The sequence below is a fragment of the Urocitellus parryii genome, chromosome 6 (genome assembly GCF_045843805.1).
Source record: "Urocitellus parryii isolate mUroPar1 chromosome 6, mUroPar1.hap1, whole genome shotgun sequence".
In the NCBI taxonomy this organism is placed as follows: domain Eukaryota; kingdom Metazoa; phylum Chordata; class Mammalia; order Rodentia; family Sciuridae; genus Urocitellus; species Urocitellus parryii.
Genome location: NC_135536.1, coordinates 135012885 through 135027359, shown reverse-complemented (window position 1 = coordinate 135027359; position 14475 = coordinate 135012885). Strand labels below are relative to the sequence as shown.

Below are 14475 nucleotides of genomic sequence, written 5' to 3'. Positions count from 1 at the left end.
TGGAAGTTATAAATCAAGTTAACACACTGTTAAATAAAATATACCCTATACTCTTATTTTGTTAAGTGTGTCTTCAGAATAATCTAAAGGCACACGTGAAGGGCTCCAGGTCTTGGAGTTGTGAGTCCCTAGTTGTGGTGCAAGACTTTTCGCCCTAGCCCACTTTCCTTCTATCTGAGCCCGTCTCCATCCCAAGGCAAAAGGGCGTCTTATGCATACATACAAATGCTCAGCCTGCGACTCCATCTGCCCTTAATTACTCCCCCTCACACTCCACTGCCTCCAGACAGTGGTCCCCTGGCCAACCCTAGGGCTCAGCATTGTACCCACTTGCAATGCAGCCCACCATTAGGAAAATGGATCAACAAAATGGTCTACATGTGACCTGGAGGTACATCAAGAGCTGTTTTGGTAAGGAATTCTATTTTGGAGAATGAGAGCATTGTTTCTAAGGGCAAGGCAGCCCAGGTTCCAGGTGGTCACTTCCCATGGTCCTTGGATTCCTGGCAGCTGAAGGACGTTGGTCTTGCCCAAGACTATGGGTGTCTGGTCTATATTCCCAACCTTTGCCCAATACTTTGGACTAGACAATTCTTGTTCATAGCAGGCTGTCAGCGGCACACACCCTTAGCTGTAATCAAGTTAACACACTGTTAAATAAAATGTGCCCTATACTCTTACTTTGTTAAGTGTGTCTTCAGAATAATCTAAAGGCACACGTGAAGGGCTCCAGGTCCTTGGAGTTGTGAGTCACCAAGATGTCCTCACCCACATATACACACAGTGGAGTTTTATTCAGCCATAAAGAAAAACAAAATTGTGTCATTTGCAGGAAAATGGACCATTGTATTAAGCAAAATAAGCCAAACTCAGAAGGTCAAAGGTCATATATTTTCTCAGATATATGGAAATTAGAGAGGAAAGAAAAGGTGTGTGGTGGGGGCAGTGTCATGAAAATGGAGGGAGAGGGGAGGAAAAGGGGATACTGCTTCACATAGTAGAGGAGTACACAGTACAGAGCAGATGTCTCCCAAATGTTTGAAGGGTGAATCAATGAACTGCTATCCACTCATGATCTCAAAGGATTCTGGACAGCATGTAAGGACTGTGCGTATCAACAGGAGCTCATCAGAATAAGCTCCAAGCAGTTCTTAACTCCCAGGCTACAGATAATGTATAGGGTGGTGTGAACCCTGTCACCTGCCCACAGTCTCACGATGAGATGGGTCTCTCTGCCGTGGTGGATTGGGTGCCACATAGGGCTAGCCTGAAGAGAGTTCTTAACCTGTTATACATATCACAGTCCACTATTTCTCTACTGAAGCTGCCTCAATTGAAGAGCAAAGGAGGCTCCAGACTCTAAACAGATTCTCCTACAGGTCCTGGCTAGAACCCCATTGAGCCTCACATGTTCCTTAAACAACTCCAAATGGACACTCAGTGAAGGAAGGCTACAGTACACGACACGATGCTTCTCTTCATTTCCCTGCCATTCACTCTTCTTGCTCTTTGCCATGGAAATTTTGCAAACCCTGGTCATGCTGAGTCTCCTCTATCAATCAATAATGTCAACCACATCTAGCCATGCTCCTTCTCCAGAGCAAGCCAACAGCCACAGCTCAGTTTTCTTACTACTAGATGAAGTCCTTCCTATGTATTTCTCACATTGCTAGTAACTGAGTCAACCTTCCTGGGCAGTTACCGAGGTTTGCATGAAGCAATGGGCTTCTGACAGAGTCCTACATTTGGATCAAAGACCTTAACTGGTAGATTCTTTGGCCCCAAGGGAATCCAGGTTTGCTTTCAGATTCTACTTGGGCCACAATTTCTCCCCCAGAGCATCACATATCAAAATAGAACCCAGCAACTCCTGGTAGCCCTGAAGATTCAGAAGATTCATGTGTCAAAACAATATTTCTAGCAATACCAAGATAGAATTTGCTTTTCTGTACTCTCATTGCAGGTATTATACAGAACGTTGTCTGATGAGCACCTGCTGACATCATCACTCTGATGATTAAATTAAATGTGTATTTGTGCGTGGTTTTACATTTTTTTCTCTTTTAATTTCAAATACAGTGAATATAAATGAATATAAACGACACAGGCAACAGTTCCCTGTGACTTCAGTAATTTTTCAAGAGTATAAAGTTCCCTCAGACCAAAAATCTTGAGAATCACTGCCCTCGATCAAGGATGCTGGTCAGATTTCTACATCCTAGAAAGAGGGGAGTAGAGGAAAAACATTTAGAAGGTTTTTCTGTGAAGTAGAGTCAGTTACTGGGTGTAAAAATAAGTACATTTTCAGAGCTCTATAACAGGAGTGTCACTGTGACATTTTAACTGTGAAATGTTCCCTAGGTTCTTCAAGGTGGAAAAAACAGATCTAGGGGAAAAAAGCAGAAGTATTGATATTTTTAATAAAAATATTATAGCCTAAATACAAGATTGCTTGTTCTGAAATCTCACTCTGACTAGCTTCACCTTACCATACCCGAACTGTTCAAAAGTTGGCTCCATTTGTTTGCATCTCAGAGAGTGTAAACAGTATGCGAAAATAGTAGGACAGTGACCAAGAATATATTCATATCATTGGCAAAGAGGAAAGAGAAAGCATGTGCAGCTTTTAATCTTAATCTTAACTGCAATTTGTGGATTATTAGTGGATCTCAATTACCCATTCTATAGAATCAAAATATGATTGTCAATATGAAGCATTTTCTTTTACCTATAAACATCAGCTTTTAAAATAAGCAGATCAGGGGCTGGGGTTGTGGCTCAGTGGTAAAGCGCTCGCCTAGCATGTGCGAGGCCCTGGGTTCGATCCTCAACACCACATAAAAATAAATAAACAAATAATTTTTAGTTGTATACAACTAAAAAAATAAATATTAAAAAAATAAAATAAAATAAGCAGATGACAAACCCCATTCCCTCCAACTTTATCACCAAAATCCTTGAAATACTTTTGATTGACCATTATTTTTTCATCTCTTCACATCTCTTCACCCTTCATATAATAGAGATGCTATTTCTCCATACCCCAACCTCAAAACCAAGTACTAAGATGTTTTGAAGACTTGGCATCCTTCATATTCCTAGTACACCCAGAAGAGGCACAGGAAAATTTTCTCCATCTTTCAGATGGAACAACTGGGAGATAACCTTACTTTCCCAGAACCACATGACCAATCAGTACCCGGGTCAAAATCAAGATGCTTCCGACCCATGCTGGAGCAGAGCTCCCCTGAATCCCTTTTGAAACACCAGCTGGCTGCGGATGGAGGTGAACAGACGTGTTAAAGGATATGCTGGAGACCCTTGCAGGGAAAGAGACCCCTGCTCTTGACAGCAGCCATTTCTTGAAATTGCCAGCCATAACCCCACCTATCACAGGATATGGATTTTCTTACATAAAATAACGATGATAGTTATAATAATAATAGATAACTCAAGGAGAGGTCAATAACATGTCATCAAGAGAAATTTTACCAGTTCAAGGCTGGGGCAGCTAAATAATAGAACACAAACTACCGCTGTAAGCCCAGCCAGGTCTCCAAAGCCGGCTTCCATCTACCATGCTATAAATAATTCAGTTTTCTTTTTTCTTAAATATCACAAAACCAAGTTGGAATCTTTATGTGAAGGATTCTGCCGTGTCCCTCTCTCCCTCCCCTGCTCCCTCCCTTGCCAGCCCAGGAAACTCCCTAGAGAATGACCCCTCAAGCTTTAACATTTATTCTTTGACATTTCAGACTATTTGTTAGGCAGAGCTGCCTTCTTGAGATCAAAGAAGGAAAATCTTGCTGAGGACTCCGGCCTGGCCCTGTCCAACTGTGACAAAGAAGGTCTATGAATCCCCAAGCATCTATTCCTGCCTCAGCCAGAGAAGGCCAGCGACACTCACCCAAAAGGGAAGCATCCCTCTCATTCTTCCCACCTGAGAGGCCAACCTATGGAGCACAGAGAGAACCCAAGAACCAAAAGGTACCTCCCCCCCCCCCCCCGTTAGAAGAAAAGTGACTTGTGGGGACATGGGATTTGGGACATCTGTCCAGGAAGGATATTTTATGTGATCATGAGCAAACCTTTTACCAGCTACTCAGAGACAAATACGGAAGAAGGAAAGGTAACTTACCCCAAGTCATTTTGCTAGTGGCAGTGCTGAGACTAGGATCCAGGTCTTCATGTCTGCTTGCTACCACTAGAGACGACACCTGGGAGGGTGGCTGGATTAATACTGAAGTCTCCAGCTCTCAATGTGAAAGGACTTACCATTTCCTCCTCAGATAGCTTAGCGAAGACTTCCTGCTTTTCACATGAGTCTCTGCCTACCCACAACCAAAATCTTGTCTATGAGAGGGTACAGTGAGGGACTGAGCCTACAGGTGAGCCTGGGTGTGGTTGTTCCTTGATATAAGAAGGTGGGTTGCTGGTGAATGCCTCATACTTAGTTCTTCCTTAAAAGCTTCTACCCACACGATGAGAGTGTTTTCTAAAGTGTGTGTGTTGAATCTATTAGCAGGTGTTAAGTGAAAACTGTTCCGTGTTCAATCAGATTTGGAAAGTAGTAGAATATAAAGGTTTATTTACAGCAGGGCTTCTCTGATCTTTCAGTATTCTAATGCAAATTGTGAATCTGTAGCATCTCATAGACTAAAGGGGACCATGCTGCAGTCAATGAAGAAAGGAGCTGTGGATCTTCACATCATTTATCTAGTAACTAAAGTAAAAGAGAAAAGACTTTTCTGCAAGTTGGGGATTTCAAATTAAGAGAGAGCCATATTGCAGTAACTGAAACTTTGCCCAGAAAACAGAACCATTCATGTGGGATAACAGTTGGTCAAGTGGTTGACCCAATAAAATTATTAAGATAGCCAAAGATACCATCATGAAAATGCACAGTGGGGTTATTCTGGTCTTCTTAATGACCAGGTTGGCCATTTGGCATCAGAGGTACCGTGCAGCAACCGTTTGTTATGGTAGCAAGTAATGCCAAATCGACGGCCATAAAGATTGAACGATTCTGTGAGTCATTTAAACATGGACTCGGAATTTAAAATCTCCCAGGAAGGACATTCTCAGAATGTTCTGTGCTCACCGTGCCTTCCCCCTGCCCTCTGACTGTGGGAAAGAACAGGTATCTCTCCCAGGATCCTTCTTTAGACAATCTTAAGGAGAAGGAAAAGACCAAAATACAGAAATATAGGTTAGATGCTAAATAAATTAAGTAAATTCAGCCTATGAATTATACACACACATATGTATAAATGGCTTATACATATGTGTGTATAATTATATATACACACACACATATATGTATAAGTGACTTATACATATATGTATATATACACATAGAGATATATGTGTATATAAAATTCAGTAACAGAATGCTGGTACTTTGACATGTGTATAAATTGATACATATATATGCATATATGCATATATATATATATATAGTCAGCATTCTCTTACCATTATATTATTAAATATATATGTATACTTATACATACATTTGTGTGTGTGTGTGTATGTGTGTATTCCATAGGCTGGATTAGCTAGCATCTTTTTCTTCTCATTAAGATTGTCTACAGGAGGACTCTGGGAGAGACACTTAAATTGACTGGCCATTGGACACAGACTTTAGAACACAGACTTTGCTCTTGCCTTGAATTTGATCGCAGAAGGGCAGAGATCTTGGAGGCTGTTTGTCTAATCAGTGCTGAGAAGGACGGGAAGTGAGAGAGCTTTTGTCGGTTCAGGGGTCTCCTTTATCACTGAGGAGACTCAAGGACACTCCATGGCACATATTCCTGACACCCACAGGAAGCTGGAAGGGTGAAGTCAGTATTTCCGTTAGGCCTGTGTAGCTGGTAAGGGTTGTGTCACATCCCTCTAAGAGGACATGTGTCCCTTTCCCCAGCCCCAAATCCACTTGGGGGTCAGGATTTCGTGACCTTTTTATCAAAGGCCATCACAAGCCTTGAAGAGTAAAGAACATCACGTCACATCACAAGACCCAAACAGACTGAAGCTAGTAGAAGCTGAAGAATATGAGTGTAGGTGGCATCTCAGAACTCCATAAAAGAGAGGTCATGGGGCCATATCTGACAGCAGTGAAGTTGCTTCACCCTAGGTCCTTGTCCTCACTATAGAATGAATTTGGGGACAAGAGAGGTAAGAATGTTTCTTTTTAAGGAAAACAACCACTTGCTCCAGTGAGGTCCCCAAAGGCAGACCCAGGCTTCATTTTGCTGCCATGGTAACAACACACAGGTAGCAGAAATGGGAGGGAAAGAGAGCTAGTTGTCATTGTCAGCCACCGAGATCTCCAGCATTAACTTACCAAAGTTGGCTTGGTGGTGTTTTCCGATCTGACCTGAGGCTCTGCCCCTCAAACTTAGATGAATCCAGGAGCCAGGGACTGTGATCCTGGAACATATAGCTTAGGGCAGCCTCACTTCTTGCTCTTCCAACCCTCTCAATGGCTGCATGGGGAATTTTGGCCATCCTCTGAACCCTCCTATGTGACTTTTCTCTTAATCAGGGGCTGGAGTCCTCAATAGTTTCAGTCATCAAAATGCCAAACTCGATTGTTCTCTGCCACATGACCCTCTCTCCATCCTTAGCCAAATCAAAGTCAGGTTCATCTACATCAGAGAGCTCTTGAGAGGGTCCTATTGACAGAGGGCCATGAGAAGACCGATCCTAAGAAGCCCAGGGGCAACTCTAGTGCCATGTGTGAAGTTCACACAGCTCCAGTTTTACAGGCATGGAATCCCACCAGAAACCTCAGCTAGGGTTTCTCTACAGCTCTGGTTATTCTCTGGGAATGTGTGATCCTGCCTTTCCCCTCCTTTCCAAAGGGTTCCCAGTTCTTTCACAAACAGGACTCACACCGACCTGGCTGGAAGCCTGAATCTTAGCCATCAGCATCCTGCAGGTTTGTGCTCCATAGAAAGCCTCCTGCCTGCCTGCCTGGCTTCCTTGTCTCACAGGAGCCAATCAAACCCCAGTCAAAGGCTCAGCCCAGGTGTGTCCCTCATTCTACCCCTTTCTTACTCTCTCCCATGCAGGAGCAGGCAGAGCATCTGAGCAAGGTACCTCCATCCACCTGGAAGTCAATGACAGTAGGCAACAAAGATGTTCACTCAAACACAGATATTTCATGATGGGAGAGGAAAATATATGTCCAGGTGGTAAGGGATAAAAATGCAGACAGGTCTTAGACCCTGTCACCCAGGCAAAAAAAAATAAACAAATCTCTTCTCTGAGGAAGCCAAACTTTAAAGGAGAAGTGGAGCCAGGTCACCCTGCAGAGGTTTCATCCACTAAGTGAGAGGGATTGGGACGAAATGTCCCACCCAAATGGGCCTCAAAATCCTAATGTAATTTCAGAAGCACCCTCCACCAAAAACAGACAAGGGACTTTATCTCTTGCCAACTCATTCTTTCTATTTAATTTTGAGTTCAAGTAGGGTTGAAGGAGGAGTCTTATTTAGCTCTGAAAATATGTTGTCAGATCTAGGCTGAGGTTCTCTTGGGAGGTGGGAAGTACAGGGGGTGGTAAGAGTGGGATTTCTAGAGGCGAAATGCAGAACCAGAGCTATCCAAAGAAATCTGAGGCTGCAGGCAGCTTCGCCCACATCCATAAGCATTAAAGAGTGGGAACAGGGTGGGTGATGTCGAGCCAGGAGAGGGGGAGGAGAAGAACTCCAGGACCTTGCTGGACAATCAGGTGTGGGCCAGGCTTCCCACCTTTCCCCACTCTCCTCAGCCCCTCTACTGTCACCCTGCAGGGTGTTCCCTTGGTCCTTCCCAGAGAAGCCTCAGAGCAGCTGGCCTCACCCCACCCCATCCGGCCCCCTCCCTGTCCCTCTCTGCCACCTTCTTTCTGCTCTTGCTGTCAGAGTGTGCAAGTCTAGCCCAAGTGCAGGAGTCAGCAAACACTGAAAGAATGAAGGCCCGGCTCTTTGCCTACTCCTTGTCTGGCTTAGCTCAGAAAGCTGCACAACAATGATAACAATCAAGTCGCCCTGCGTTGATCTGCCCACTCCTGTGCTCTCTCTGTGGCATGGAGCCCTCCCTTGCCACCCGGCTATTATATCTGAGAGGCTTGATTCTTTGCTCAAGCCTGGCCTTGATCTGAGGGAACTGGGCTGAACCAGGGAAAGTGTCACAGCCCAGAACTGTGTCTCTGTCACACCTGTGGCTGCTGAGAGCTTGGGTTCCAAAAGGAGTTCCCACACAAGAGGAGAGAGAGAGGGTGGGCAGAGACCAGACTCTTGGCTTCCAAATGGAAACAGCTTTGCCCCTGTTCTTGGCTTGTGTGAGAATCCTATGGCTGAGCTTCAACACTCTGGGAGGTCTTTGGGTTAAGAAAAGTCAAACAGGAGTGGACAATCGGGCACCTTTCCTCCACCACCTTCCTGTCTAAAACTTCTCATACTTGCCCATACCTGGGCAGCCTACAGACTTCCTAAGGATGGGCCTAGACTCACCCAACAAGTCTTCCCCAGTGTCAAAGATGCCATCACCTTTTGGGAATCTCAGCACCTGCAAACCAGGCAATTAATCTCAGATCAAAGACCAACCACACTTTCGGGCATCCAGGGTCGTGAACTGCTAGAATGAGTGAAGAAAGAATATTGTAGATGTTCTTTTCCACAGTCTTTTAAATAGTTCTGTTTTCGGTGGTGCCAGAAGGAAGCTAGGCATGGTGTCCAGCTCCAGAAGCCACTAACAAAGACTTGTCTTAGGAGTGAAGGGTACAGTTATATTTGGGCAGCCCCAAGGACTGATCGCAGCCTTCCAGGGCAAAGACAGGCTGCTTTGGGGAGCAGCAGGTCAGGCTGATACTGTGGTTGGTCCTGGTTCTGCTCGTCACAAGCTGTGAGAGCCCAGCACAGTTACTGAATCTCTCTGAACCTTGGCTTTCTTGTGGGTAGAATGTGCTTGGCTCTGGGTAGGTGCTTCCTAAATTAGATGTAATAATTATTATTAATGCTCCACGGTGGACCCATTTTGTGGAGCTTTGCAACCAATTCCAGGACCTGGTCACACACGATGCTAGTGACACACAGCCTCTCCAGGGCATGTCCCTGAACATCCTATGCCAGATGAAGGATGCAGTTGAGTTTCTCACCTTCTAAGATTCACAGCCCAAACTCCTTCAACCACCCCTCAAAAATCAAGACCCAGAAAGAACGTGGGAAGCACCCTGGCCTCGTGGACTATCAGCTGTGAACCTTTCCAGCAAAATCCTAGAGGCCCAAACATAAACTTAAGTCTAGGAAAGTCAGAAGGAAATCCTGTAGATGAGATTTGAACCCAGAAGGTCAGGGACATACAGGTCTGGCTGTGCCTTGAGCTGCCCTGACTGAAGCCAGTGCCCACTGGCATCCTCCTTGGGCTGTGTCCAGGTGTGCCCTGTCAGCTTTGCCTGCCCCTGAGGGGCAATGCGGGGGGACAAATGCCATGGCACTTCCATACCTAACAGGAAACCATGGGAAGTGGAGGCCTAGAGAGGTAACGTCTTTCAGACTCAGCTGGGTCCTCCTCCTGCCCGACAACCTTCTTGTGCTTCTCTAGCATCTGCAGTGTTCTCTTTGGCTGCTGTTTGAGAACTTTTCAACTCTTTTCAGATCTTCTCATGGCACAAGACCTTGCCTTCATAGACAATATAGGAGCCACCAAACAAGGACCTCCTCACTTTCCTACACCTAAATCTCTAAAGGATGCCATGTCTCCCTGTCTCTCTTCATACCCCCTACCTCAACAGAAGAGCTCTCCCTCCATCTGGCTATTGTCAACCCCTCCTTCTAAGTCATGGATTCTTTTCCTGCCCCTGCCATCTTCTAAGGAGATATGGCTACCCATTCGCCGTTCTCCTATGCACTGGCAAGCTCTGCACGTCAGAACACAGCAAAACTCCAGCCTTTCCTATATTAATAATGAAAGCGCTTCCTGTAACCCATGTAGTCTTCATAGTTCCAAGGACTATCCCAACCCTCTTCCAACTCTGGCTCCCTGGAGCTATTGAGAACAGAAAAATGCAGAAGTGGGATTTCACCACCCCCCTAGGCCATTCTAGAGGATAGGAGCTTCCATGTTGGGTAGGAGAGACTCAAACCAAATTAGGCCCAAATTGGAGCTAAAGTGAAGGGAAGTGGCCAATTTCGGGTCAGATCCCAATGGGAGTTCTTCCACACTCCGTGATTTGTTTCACCTTGACTTCCTAAGTAACCAAGCTCCAGCAAGGCCTTCTGGGGTCCAGTGAAAGGTTCAGATCCACCCAGGATCCCTCCCCCAGCCCTCACTCCTCACTGTCACTCTGTATCCACTGCCTACAGTGTCCCTTCCTCATAAAAAGGAAGACAGTGTAGGTCACAGAAAGCATTTCAACCCTCCCAACTGTACCAGGGCCCAGAGTCCAAGGGCAAACATGTGCCAGTTCTTCTAAGCATGTGACTTGACTTTCAGTCGGTGACTTGACTATTTCATCTCACCATTTCCACCACGCACAAGACCCATTTATGACAGTTGGGTCCACAAGAGTGTGGGCATGTGGGTGTGTATGTGTGTGTGTGTAGGAGGTGTGTCTGAATGATCAGGAGATTGACCTGTTATCCCAGAGCCTCATCTTTCTCTAGGCAAAGTCATGTCCCCAAGATGCACAGGGAAGATACAAAAACCACTCCACCCCAGGAAGAATCTACTGCCCTGCTGTACACGAAGATACAGGATTCCCCCATTCCCACTCTCAGAACCCTTTGCATATCAGCTCTGAAAAGATCATCTCTACAAATCTTAGCTGTTCAAGTATCAGAAAAGTCCTCCAAAGGAGTGAAAGTCTCAGGGGTCCTAGCAGTGACTGCAAGACTCAGGTTTAAATCTTGCTTCTGCCTCTCATGCTGTGTGATACTGGGTGAATCATTTGACCTATCTGCGCCTTTAAATCCTTCTCAATAAGATGAGGAAACACTTTGCTATATGAACCTGACCTGTTGGGAGGTGTCTCAATGACAGCAACCAATGGAACAGGTTGCAAACACCTTTGCGAACAGAATTGAGCTATGAAACTTCTTAAAAAGAGTAACAGCAAAACAGGAGAAAACATGTGGGCAGCCTAGAAATTTCTGTGTCTTTAATATTGGCAAAATTTCCAAATAAGAGGTCTGATCCAGTCATTTCATTAGAAAATAAAGTGTTTATTAAGAAACTATACACTGAACACTCCTATAAGTCTCTGTGGAAACACAATGCCCCAATGTCATAGCACAAGGTGAGGAAAATGGCAGAATAAAAGATGCTGGGATGGATGGAGCCTGGGAGGCTGGAAATGAGGTAATGATTTACAATAATTAAAAACATCATCCTCAAGCTTACTCCTTAAAGCCACACTCGGGAGGAGGCCCTAGACCCCAGGGGCCAGCAGGGCGTGCTGGGGAACAGCCTCACTGGAGCCATGGGGAGCAGATGAGGGGAGCTGGACAGGGCTACATAAACACACACCTGGACACCCTGGAGACAACCTGGACCCCCACATGGTACTCTGGAAACTCGGTGCCTGGGAGGCCACCCCAGATACTGGGAAAGAACTTGGAAAGCTTCCTGTTTTTCAACCCCACGGAAGCATCTACAGAATCAGGTTGGGAACCTGACATGAAGAAGCTTTATCCACAGGACCCCAGGGGAGCAGAACCTATCAACCCATCAGTAAGAGCCTTTTAACTCCCAGGTACCTTTGCCAAAGGCATAGAATCTATTCTCTATTGCTGTGCAACACCACCCCAAAAACATAATGGGTTATAAAAACCACCATAGCTTCCTAAAAACTCCCCACGGGGTGCTTCCTGTTCCTGTTGATCATCATCAAGTGACAATCTAAGCTTCCCTCATATAACAGGGATTCCCAGTGGGTATATGGAGAGCTGGACCAAGCCAGAAGTCCACTCAGCTAATGTGTCAGCGAATCCGGGAGAGTCTCAGACCCTGCCAACATGCCTTCCCTATCTAGCAAGGGACAGACATCCTCTTCCTTCTCCCCAGTGGATCAAGTCAGAAACGGGGGGAACAGCCCCCCTCTTTGGGAGAGGGTGGCTGTGGAGTAAGGCATGAGTCAAAGCAAGCAAAGTAAACACACAGATTGACCAGAGAACAGGGTGACACGTCCGCTGGTGCCACGAGAGGGGCTGGAGGAGGCCAATTTTTACTTCTCTTCCCCTTCAGTTCATCTTGACCTTGAAATGGTGATTCCATTGGGTTCCAAAGGTTCTCTGAGTCAAGAGTAAGTGGAAGTGGGGCAAGAGAGCCAATCCCAGGTTCATGGCCTAGCAGGAAGGGCCTTGTTCCCTGATTCCCTCGGTCCCTTGTGGTCCTAGTAGGATGGCCAATTCACGGGCAAGGTCTCCTGTAGCCAAAGCTTGTCGGAACCGCACCTCTAGGGGCCAAGGAGCCTGGAGAAACTCTTTCCAAGGAATTTTCTAATATCGCACTCACTGTGAGCCATTCCAGAGAAGAAGGAGGGGCAAGTGTATCCAAAAAAAGTATGATTTTCTCCACCAAAAAAAAAAAAAACAAAAAAACAAAATATTGGTTTCCATTCTTCCCTCTGAGACCTAAGCTGGTGCAACACTTGGGCCTGGCTCCCCCTCCTCTTACCGCGCCGTCTCCACCTCTGCTTAGGTGCTCTTTGTGACTCTTCCCCACTGGAGGTTGCAGGGCGATGAGGTTACTAAAAGGACAGCACAGTGTCCTAGGGAGAGCCAGGGAGACCCCATGCTTCCAAGCGAGAAAGGGAGGCCACAGCACGGCTGGACTTCATCAGGCTTTCTCATGGCGATTGGGTTGTTTTTGTAAAGCAAGAGAATAGCTAGTTGTGTATAAAAGATGGCTCCTGGTGCACAGGTTTTAATTCTCTTTATTGGCTCTAAAGATGGTGGCAGGAGCTGCCTCGCAGGTCAGGAAAAAAAAAAAGAAAAAAAGAAAAGAAAAAACACGGTGATGATCGGAGGGAAGGGGCAACCCTGCCAGTGGCCGATGGGGAAATGCCCATCTCGGTGGTGTTAAAGGGTGCGGGGGCACCGGTGGCTCATGCAGTTTCTACTTAGCATCCCCGGATCCAAAGAGAACAACGCCTAGAGCTTCCAACCTCTCAGAGGGCCCAGCCTACCAAGGTGACATCAAAACAAGGAGGCTTAAAAGGAGTTTTTAAAAGCCATGACGTCCTTTGCTGAAATAAACATTGACATCCTCAACATAGATGCCATGGTTAAGAGGCTTGGAATGTCCGGGAAGGCTTATTGGATTCAACATAATTTCTCTGAAACCTATAAAAAAACAAAAAGAAAAAAAACAGAAAAACAGAAAAAAGCAAAATAAAGTAAAAACCAAAACCCCCAAAGAAGATCAAAACTAGGAGGGGAAATAGAAAGGGAGTTTGAAAGGGGGAAAACCTAGAGATACGGATATACATCGGAAATAGCCAAATGAATTGCCAGCAAAAGGGAAAGATGAGGGGGAGGGGGTAACTTAAAACCAAGAACGGTCAGGAAAACCGGAAACACTCCATTTTGCTGTGGCCTCCACTGAACCATGGAAGGGGAGTGAGGGCCACATTTGGGGGCTTGGCTTGGACTGTCATGGAAGAGGAAGGACGGACTCATGTTAGGGAGTCTCGGTCTAGGACCAGATACAGTCATTCCAAGTCTGGAAGGAGGATCCCCTGACGATGAGCTGATGAGCAGGTGAGAGCAAGGGTGTGCATGGCAGGGTCACAGAGGAGATGAAGGAGAAGGCTACGCTGCCCCACTTAAGGATTCCAGAGGGCATCTCCAATTCTAGGAACTAAAAATTCATAGACCCTTTCTGACCACACTAGGAGGTGGAGGCTCTGTACTGGTAAGCCTACAAGCTTTTTCCTATTGACCTTTTTTTGCCTCATTTCACCGGGACCTTGGATGGTTTAGGAAGGATGGATGAGATCTCAGCCTTCCCATAATTCTAATTCTTACAGGGCATGGATATACCCTTGAGGAGTAGCATTGGTGGCCACTGAGTTAGAGGCTGCCTCAAGCGAGGAGGACTTCCATGACAGCCCAGTGTCTTTCTGGCCACTCAGCTGGGAACTGAGTGAGAATATCCAGAGACATGGGTGCTCCTGATCAAATCTCCACAAACAAGTTGCTTGATCAAATTCAGAGTTTTAACATATCTGTAAAGACTGTGCATGTTTGTGTGTGTGTGGGTGTATGTTTGTATGTGTGCACACTCATGCACACATGTGCATATACATGTAAACAGAGAAAGCCTATCTTTTCATGAAAGTTATGTGCAGGCATGTGGAGGGCATGATGGACAACTGGGCACTGGGGATACATCATGGGCACAGTTTGAAACAATCCAATTGCACTGAGACTTTCCTTTCTGCAGCCCAGGACTGGACTATTATGACCAAAACAGGGTTGAGACATT

At 45.8% G+C, this 14475-nt stretch overlaps 1 protein-coding gene across 7 annotated transcripts in view; it reads right to left on the bottom strand.

The window, feature by feature from the left end:
• The window catches only part of Ntrk3 (neurotrophic receptor tyrosine kinase 3), a 372623-nt gene that overhangs the window by 86618 nt on the left and 271530 nt on the right, over positions 1-14475 (bottom strand). For 3 of the 7 annotated variants that reach the window (XM_026388166.2, XM_026388167.2, XM_077799751.1), the window contains one exon: positions 13202-13331. The exons of the other annotated variants lie outside the window; for them this stretch is intronic. In XM_026388166.2, coding sequence (XP_026243951.2) covers positions 13213-13331 — 119 coding nt within the window. In that variant the 3' untranslated portion in view covers positions 13202-13212. Of the gene's footprint in view, positions 1-13201; positions 13332-14475 lie in introns of those variants that run through there. 7 annotated transcript variants of the gene reach the window in all.